This window comes from Harpegnathos saltator, unplaced genomic scaffold (genome assembly GCF_003227715.2).
Source record: "Harpegnathos saltator strain DR-91 unplaced genomic scaffold, Hsal_v8.6 scaffold277, whole genome shotgun sequence".
NCBI classification, from domain to species: Eukaryota; Metazoa; Arthropoda; class Insecta; order Hymenoptera; family Formicidae; genus Harpegnathos; species Harpegnathos saltator.
Window position 1 is genome coordinate 143,485 of NW_020230069.1, and position 9,675 is coordinate 153,159.

The following is a 9,675-nucleotide window of genomic DNA, read 5'->3' on the forward strand; positions in this document are numbered from 1 at the left end:
GGTCGAACCCAAGCCGGACTCACACGAGCGAAGGGACGCCTCGGGCGCAGGTTTGTCCGAGTGCTACGCTGTTTTCGTGTTTTGACACGGCCTTCTGACGGCTGATGCTCGCTCAAGTCGCCGTTTGTGCTTTCACGTATTGCTCGCGTTATTAATTTCGCGACCAAGTGCCAGTCGTCGCCCCGTCCCGGCGTTACGGACGAACTTGACAATGGCCCGAGTTCTCATTCGCTTCGCAAGGACTCGGCGAGTTTGCGTCTGCGGTGCGGCTGCGGCATCGCCGCAGATTTACCTCGAAGGAAAGCGCTGAGCGATCTCAGGGACGGCCGATGGCTGGCTGCGTCGCGGCGATTACCAGATCAGACGAATTACCAGACGCGATAGACAAAGACAGAGAGAAAGAGAGAGACCGGAAATGGAGATGTCGAATCGGATTCACGCTCGACCGGTCAAACTGCACGGAGAAATGATCACGCAGGCTGCGGGAACGCGAAGCGACAGGACGCGGCGGCGGCGAGGCGAGGCGCGCGCGCGCGCGCGATTCGGCGGATATAAATTTGAAGCGAGCGCAATGGCGACGAGAGCAACACGATCGCGAGAACCGATCGGCTATTAAGCGTAATTTACCTCGCGCCTTAAACGCGCGTGAAATCGGAGAAAGAAGAATGCGGCTGGGTATTCCGACTTATCTTATCCGAGCGAACGCCGTAACGATCCTGCTGCGCGTGCGCGCGCGCGAGGACGTGTACGGCCTCCAGATAAGTTCGAAATTTTAGGACCGTGTCTTCGCGCCACCTGCTCTCTCGCCACGCACTTTCGGCCCGCAATTTATCGCGCGGCGATAGACCGGCTCGCGCATTCGATATATCGCGCTTGTTCTTCCCCGGCCGTGGCCGATTATGCGCGGCTAACCAATCGGAACGCCCGCGATCGAGGATCGGCTTCCCGGGCCGCGCGGTCGGAATCGCGGCATGGACAGGCTCGGGGAAGAGCGAGAAACCCTAGAGCGAATACGGAAATTGGAAACCTTCTTGCGCGCCGTCTCGAAAAGCTCGGCCAGCCCATATGGGCTGCGAGCCGTTCTCGAATCGGTATCGAGCAGGCCATCTGAGAGACCTGGCCTCGCTCTCCTGCCTCGCTCGGCAGCCAGGACCCGAGGAGAAAACGGTAAAAGGGAAAAAATAGAGGAAAAAAGGGCACACAAGGAACACTGCGGTAGGGAGGGCGACTGCGCGGAGCAGAAGAGAGCGGGGAGGAGAGCGAGAGGGGGGGGGGAAAGGTGAGTGAGAGAAGCGCGCGACCCTTGCTAGAATAAAACGGCGAGGAACGACTGTCGATTATTCGGTGTCTAAACAAACTAGAGCCGGTCCTGCGGCGCCCCACGCCACCGCCGTCGCTTAACAAGGACCTCGTTATAATATTTTATTACGTCTCTCGTATATTATAATGCCACGCTGCGCGCCGCGAGAGGTTTCCTCCCGGGCGAGAGGTCCCGGCGAGGTAGCTTTCGCGCAGTCATGTGCGACGTAGAAATTTACGGTTGTGTTTCGCAGAAAGAACGGCTTACCCACACTTTGACAAGGTCCCCGTGATCGGGCCTCGGCACGAAAGCATGATTGAAAACGAGGAACGAGGGATACGATGAGTTATCGCGTTGTCAGTCGAAACATCGTACAGCCGCCGCCGCCGCGCGGCGTCGCGCCGTCGCGCACTGATGAGAGAGCGCGCGAGGTCCTCTCGCGCGAGGATTCAAGCCGGCCGCGGCCGGCTTGAAGCAGGTATGCGAGCTTCAAACGTCGCGCGAGCGGTCGAACTGAAGCGAGACGACTGCCACGCGTAAACCTCGAAGAATGCGACTCCACCCGGCTGGAACGTCTATTAATACTTATTTACGCTAAATTGGTACGTCGCGTCACAAGTTTCCTTGCCAATTCTATTAGTAACGCCGTTGCAAACTGTTGTCCAACGCGCCGTCGATACCGCGACAGTTCGCCAGTCCTTCGAGACATCGCGCGCGCTTTTTCGTCCGTCCGCGAGCGTTCGGTCTCGGATTTTTGCGGGAATTTACGAGTGAATTTTTCCCTCGATACGTCGATGCGATATCGATGTCCGAGCGAAACAATTAAATGGCGATCACAGAGGCTTCGCTGGAATAATGCTGGGCGCGTGTTCGCTATAACCGAGATGAGAGGCGTGCCGGTCGCCGCTCCTCTGGTGAATCCTTTTTCATTATTTTCCATGACAAATCAATCATTCGAGGATCAATCCTCGAAATGAATTCTCCTCGGATGGAACAATAGCGCAACTGAACATTTCCTCTTCGGGGATCGCAGCGATTTGTATTTTACGTTTTTACACACAGTCTCGATAAATGCAGCCATTTCACGGCTCCGCACACGGACGTGCGTTCTAATATTTTATTTTATCGCGGAATTGTTTTACCGGGACCATTGACGCGCGCGCACGCGCGCGCTTACAACTTTTATTTGGATTTATTCGTCGTGTGTGCACAGCGAGTCATAAATGCCTGGTTCCCTAGGAGTCCCCCACATCGAGAGATTGCAGCAACAACAATCACAATAATAACGAATAATAATCATTGCATGTGATGCATTTGCAGAGAGCAGAATAACGTAGCTAGCTCGCGCAAAGGGCGAGGCGAGAGCACACGCTGCTCCTGCGAGGGCCAAACTCACTCAAATTAAGGCAGAGAGTAAGTTAATTAGGGGGTAGAGTAATTTCGGTAACGCAGAAAGAGCAAAAAAGACGCACGTTCGCGTGCGCGCGCACATACCGGGCAAGAAGAAGAGAACTGAAGAAGGCAACATGAAAGTTACACGCGAGATTCAAACGATCGTACGCAAGCTGGGAAATCTACGATTCCTTGTGTCAACAACAACGATCGAATATGGCGGAATCGCAGCATAGCCGAGGTCTCCTCGCCGCGCGCAGTCGATGATGACTTCGACGCGTGCGAAAACGCGCTCGAGACTCCGATATCCCGAGGGGGGCGCGGCGAAACGCGCAATCCCATGCGCGAACGCACTTCTCCCGAGGGTGGTCGGTCCTGAGCGGGTTCAGGTGTCGCAGGATTCGCGCCACCCTCCATCCCTTCGTGCCCCTGCGACTGCGACTGCGACGGCGGGAGGCAACGAGGCGAGTGCTTTTCGCGGCCCAACGGCCCGAAAGCGAATTATCCTGCGTCGTGGAAGCTATCGAGGAAATATTGGAAAGTCCGCACCTCCATCGCGGCAACAGCCGCCGCCGCCGCCGCCGTCGAGTGGCTTCTATTCGTTTCCGGCGGAGCGATTCTGTGTGCGCCGGGCTGTACAACGATTCCCGACTAACGTGGCTTACGAATGAAATCCGACGAGAGCGTGTGGTGGCGATAAAGAGGATCGAAAGCGTGAGAATGGAACAGTCGGCTGGATCGTCCGAGAGGGAGAGAAGCGGTTTCATCGCGCCCGATGGGAGGCGATGTAAGATTGTGCTCGGGGAATGCAACACGCGGGATTTACCTTTCTCGTTTTCCCTTCATGCGCGCACACATCTCGCATTGTCTCAAGCGTGCGTTCGGTCCAAGGTGTATTCTGTCTGTATCGATCACGTCCGCAGCGCGTCGCTGGTAATTATTAATTAACTCCGATAGTCGCGCCCCCTCCCTCTTTGCTCTCTGTCAATCCCTCTCCTCCTCGTAAATATAATTATAAATTACATCTATCTGTTAGGTGAGCAAAATAGTTCTGAGCTTTAGACTTCATACAACCGAAATAACAATTTAAATTTTAATTGTCTTCCCGCCCTTTGGCGGTATTAAAGCGTCGACATTTTGCCTTTTGAAATGCCATGCGGTTTTGCGTTTGATGCACGTAACATCAAAAATCAGTAGTGTTCACGATGGCAATAACGAAAGAGCATATTCGATTTTCCATCCACTTCGCTTTCATCTGAAGAAAAATGCTGCTGCAGCCACTGAAATGATTCGTGCCGCATACGAAGAGAACGCTGTAAGTTATGCTACGTGTAAAAGATGGTATAAAAAATTTCGCCAAGGAGATTTCAGTCTTGAAGATGAACCGCGTGCTGAACGCCCTCCGAAAAGATTGAAACGGACAAATTGCAAGCATTGCTGGATATAAACTCTGCGCAAACTGAAAAGGAGCTTGCAGAGCAGCTTGGCGTTACGCAGCAAGCCATTTCCGTACGTTTACATGCAATGGGAAATTGAAATTGAATTTTGCAAAAAAAAGCTCGGAACTTTTTTGCTCACCTACATATATACCTATATATATATATATATATATATATATATATATACATATATATATACAGGATGTATAAAAAGTACCGAGACGGCGGTAAATATCTCCAGAAACTAAGCATTTTAGAAAAAAAAGTTTCAGATAAAAGTTGTGTGAGTTTCAAGGGAGACGTAAAACAACCATCATTTTGTTTACGGATGGCTTCATTTTCGAGATATTCACTGATCATTTACTTTTCTTAAATGGAAACTCCAATTTTTTATTGTATCATCTTTTTCTACACAGAGAGAACGATTTAGTTGAATCTGCTTACAAATGCTTATTTGGAATAGTCCAAATAAATTTTTTGATTGATCGAACAAAGTTTTGTTTGACGCAACAAAAACATTTCGTTGTTGTAACTAAGCTGCAACAAAATATTTTTGTTGCGTCAAACAAAACTTCGTTCGATCAATAAAAAAATTTATTTGGGCTATCCAATATTCCAATTAAGCATTTGTTAGATTCAATTAAATCGTTTTCTCTGTGTACCAGTTAATTTTAATCACTTCTGTCTGACACGTCATTTATTTATTTGCCTAATATTTTTTGAGATATTTAAGGAAAACTTGATAACTTTTCCAATATTTAACTTACGATATCTCGTTAATTATTTGTCGGAAGTAAAAGTGGTATTAGACTTTTTTACTTTATTTGGTCTTAAGAGTATATTCTTGCAAATAGCGCCCTGATTTTTGTTAATCTGATAATTTCGAAATTTCCAAAGGTTGATATAATAAAAAATTGGGATTTCCATTTAAGAAAAGTAATGATCAATGAATATCTCGAAAATGGCGCCATCCGTAAACATAATAATATAGTTTCTGAGATATTTCGTCGTCCCGCTACTTTTCATACACTCTGTATAATGTTCAAATGTATATATATAATGATTTTACACGCGTCTAATGAAAATAATTCTTTCTTTAATTCGGCCCCGCTGTAAATACCGTGAAGAATCGGAGACGTTCAATATGAAACTGTGTGCATCAGATACCGCGCCTATCGAAAGGTCAATGCACTGTATACTCGTACATATTTTAATTCTTAGCGAGTCCACTTTTCATTATCGCCCACCACAAGTTACGAAATTGTGCCCATAAATGCGTAATTATACATAAAGCAGCGTCGGATAGCGCTGCCGGTCGAGCTCCTTAACGTGACCCGACAAATCGACGTCTGTCACTGCCCGCGAAATCGTTTTGCAGAAGACAGAACGGAGAAACCTGCTGAATGAAAAATCGACCGCGCCTGGAAATATGGATAATAGACAAGAAGATCGATATTAAACCCGCTGCGCGGGTTCCGTTTACCTCTCAGGTATTTCGGTCAGTCTTAAAGTGGCCCGTGTTACCGTAAACAGCTTAGGCAACTTCGTCCAAACGAACCGGGACACGTTCCCGACGTGCCGCAGCTCGTCTAAGGAACGATTTGAGCACGTCTTTCCTCAGGAAGTTAGGAGAACGCCGAATGCTCACAATTGCGAGCCGCCGCCGACAGCCCGCCATGGTAATCGCTTGCGACAGGAGCATGAAACAAAGTGACGGTGCAAACAAACAACGGCCCTTTATCAGACTTTTACCTCATTGATTAAAATACAACAAGGATACCCGAGTTTCCCCCCTCCCCCCATCTCCTCCGTGCCACTTCGGCTTTCGTCACAGTTCCGTCGGACAAAATGCGTTCAAACAGAGGCGCGCTTTTTAAGCAACCATCGACGTCCGATGATTACGCGTCGCGACGCTTTAATTACGGCGAAACGGACGGCGATGGCGATTATTCACCGGCCAGTTTGAGACCCTCTCCGCGCGCGCGCGCGCTGCGAGCCGCTCACGTGCACGATTCTTCATTGTCCGGCGTTCGACACGGCGCGGTGCTGCGTGCGACGGAGCGCGCACACTGTCGCGTGAATTCTCGACGGAATTGAAACGCGCGTTGGCGGGTCAGAGGGGAGCGAAATCGAAAAGAATCGAAAAGATCGGCCTCGTTTGCCGCGCCGGTCGCTCGGTTACTCGCGTCGCTCGCGATAATCTCGTTTGTTGGCCACTCGTTCGGACGGAATCGCTATCGATAATGCGCGCTGTTAACGGCCTTATCTGATAATTGCGCGCGCCACGTCGGGCGTAAGCACAAAGTGGAAAACGATCGCTTCGAAAGGGAATCCCGATACGAGGCGCGATGCGTGACGGCCAATTTCCCTGTTCTCGGCTCACCCCTAACCGGATTTGTACGTACGAAATTATACCGGTTTCATGTCCGAAGTTATTACCGCAAGTAGCGGCGGCGGAGCGAGAGAGAAACAGAAAGAAAGAGAGAGACAGAGAGAGAGAGAGAGAGAGAGAGAGAGAGAGCAAAGTGTGCGAGCTGTCGCTCTCGTCCCGAGCGATTGCGATTAGCACGTATCCTCGGACGAGGAGATCGACGTCGTTACGCGATCGGGCCGCGGGATGTAATTTCGGGCATCGCCTCCGCGAGCAAGGCTTACATTTAATTTCGCACATCTCCCTCTCGTGCATGCAACTCGGAAATGCATGGAATAAATTACAATCCTGTAAATTTCGCCGCCGATATCAGCGAGGTGCGCGCCTGGCTGTCGTATACACCGCGGAACGGCGATACGATTCTCTTTCTCTTTTCTCTCTCTCTCTCTCTCTCTCTCTCTCTCTCTCTCCCTCTCTCTTTCTCTCCCACAGATACTACTATCTCGCGGAGAGCGAGATAAGTTGAAAGCCACGACGTAAGAAGCAGCAACCAGATGTTCAGTGAGCAGATGTATATTGCGCCGAGAGACTGTTGCTACAAAGCCTATGACGAGGCTTTTATTTGCCACAACGATGCGTCCATTGACTTTCGTCGGAGAAATACCCGGCGGATCGATCTCGACGAATCCAAATCAGAGGGATAGACTCTGATATCGCAGGTTGCTGCATCTACGCAGCTCTCCGTCAGCGTTAAAACCACCAAAGCCTGCAAAGCGGTCAAAACACGACCGGTTTGTGATTTCTAAAAAAAAGTCACTCGAGTTTGGACAACGATACACATTTCGAACGGACGTTTCAATAAGACTGAAGGAAGCGGATGAACATCCCCGTCGTCGTCGCGCGACGCTTCTTCTTTCACATTTCGTTCGCTCCGGCTTCGAGAAATAGGCCGCGTTAATTGTCGGTAGTCCCGTCGTCTTAAGCGTCGTAACAGCGGAATAACCGGCGGAACGAACAAAACAGCCTTCCATCGTCTCTCTCTCTCTCTCTCTCTCTCTCTCTCTCTCTCGACCTCGTCTCACATCCGTCACCTTATAAGTCTTACAAAAGATTGGCAAAAAGCTCTCTTACCCATTAGCCTGCGGACCTCCGTCTGGCTGAGGAAGAGGTTGAAGTAACTCGCTGCCGGCTGCGCGACGACGAGCAGCAACGTCGCCGCGAGTCTCCAGAGCATCGTGGCCGCCACGTGACGTTCCACTCGCGCGGTGTGTACTCTCGCAGTCTATATATGTGTGTGTGTGTATATAAATGCGCCCACGCAACGTGACGCACAGTGACGCAACAGCAGCAACGAACCAGCAACAGCAACAACAACTCCCGAGCGGACGCGCTACTCTCCGGCACTGGCGGCGACAGGATTCATATTTTCGCGCGACTCAGAACGGAAGCCCCGCGAAGTCTGCGAGCGCGTACGTTTGCACGTGACACACGCCGCGCCTCGAGAAAGAAAGAGAGAGAGAGAGAGAGAGAGAGAGAGCGCGCGCGGGTTTCCTTCAGGAGCGACGACGCGCACGACGCACGCTCTCCCGTGAGGGCCGCTTTTTGACAGCTCGTGACGCGCGCGGCACGCGCGTTATCCGGCCGAGGGACACTCCCACGACGAGAGAAGCGCGCGTTCGCGGAGTCACCAGGGTGTCACGACGACGCGTCGCGACGAAGACGACGACGACGACGACGACGACGACGGCGGCGGTGGCGGCGGCGGCAGCGGCGGCAGCGGCGGCAGCGAGTATCGAGCGACGCGTGTACGACGGAGCCGAGCGGACGAGGCGACGCGGAATGGTGCGAGAACGGAGCGGAACGCTCATGGAGAGCGCGCGCGGCGTGTCTGCCTGCCTGCCTGCCTCGTGAAAGCCACAACCAGTTGTGTGCTACCATCGCCATGGGTCGTCTGGGGTCGGCGCAGGCTTGTCGGCCGAGAGCAGCCGAGCAGCCACGGAACATGCCGAGGTCCACCTACGAGAACCAGCGATGGTCGTGGTTGTGTGAACCCACGACGACCAGAAGAGATCGAACGGCCTCTCTCGAACGAGACCAGAATTGAATTTAAAATTCACTGACGGCGATAGCGCGCGCGAGCGCGCACGCACGGCTGCTTGGACGACCGGCAACTGGGGGGGGGGGAGAGGAGGTCGCGGAGAGGGGGAGGAAATCGCTGGACGCATTTGTCTGGACGCGTTGTTTATGACTTGAGAGAACAATTTGCAACGTGCGAGCGATGTGTCCGTCAAACGGACAGAACACGCGCGAGGCGCGAAGAGAGGCTGCTCGTCCCGCGCGCTCAGCGAAATGTTCTCCTTGGTGTTTGTTATGTAAAAACAAAGAGAGAGAGGGAGAGAGAGAGAAGAAGAAGAAAAGCGAAATTGCTCAATTTCGAAGGATTTAGAGATCAAAATCGAGCTCGGCTCCGCAAGAGGCGCAGCGCAGGCAGAGCGTCGGCTGTGTGGAAAGTTTCGTTCAGCTTAGTAGCTCGATTAACATTGAAGAAGGCGAATTAACATTGATTAACATCGAAAAAGAATAATTAACATTGATTAACATTGAAAAAGGCGCCCCGGTCGACTTTCCCGACTCTCTTTGGCGGCCCAAGATAGCGATTCCTATTTTCTTCCCAATATCTCGCCACGAGAGTGGGCTAGACGAAAGATGAGACGAAGGATCCGCAAGATGCGGCTCCGGAAGCGCAGATCTCGCGCGATTCTCCGCACCCGCGAGCTGTCAACCATCAATTATCAACTGTCAGCTGTCAGCTGTGAATTATCGGCTGCCAGTCGCCGGTCCTCCGTCGCTCGCGTTCGATTTCCGCGGTCGAGCACGCGTATCCGGGTCTGCGCCAAGTAATCAAGCGTACTCTGAAAATGAGTGTCCCTTCCCCCCCTTGCTCCTCAGGTAGACCGACTACCTACCTGCATCATTCGCGTCGGGACCGTTTCCTAACGGTCTCGCTTTTGTCAGCGTAATGAGTCCAGGATTCTATCGTGATGAAACTTCTCTCATCCCCGTAGCGACCGGACAGTGTCGCGTACGCGCACTTAAATTGAATCGCAGCCAGGCCGACAATTCTCTCGAATCAATCGCGCTGAAGAAGGTCTAATTGAGCGGGACAGCTTCTC

General features: G+C 51.7%; 1 protein-coding gene across 1 annotated transcript in view; it reads right to left on the reverse strand.

Annotated features, from left to right (window-relative positions):
- Window positions 1–8,434, reverse strand: part of dnt (tyrosine-protein kinase Dnt) — a 35,010-nt gene extending 26,576 nt beyond the window's left edge. The window contains exon 1 of the mRNA XM_011147301.3: window positions 7,634–8,434. Coding sequence (XP_011145603.1) covers window positions 7,634–7,736 — 103 coding nt within the window. The 5' untranslated portion in view covers window positions 7,737–8,434. The remainder of the gene's footprint in view (window positions 1–7,633) is intronic.
- Window positions 8,435–9,675: the final 1,241 nt, after the last annotated feature.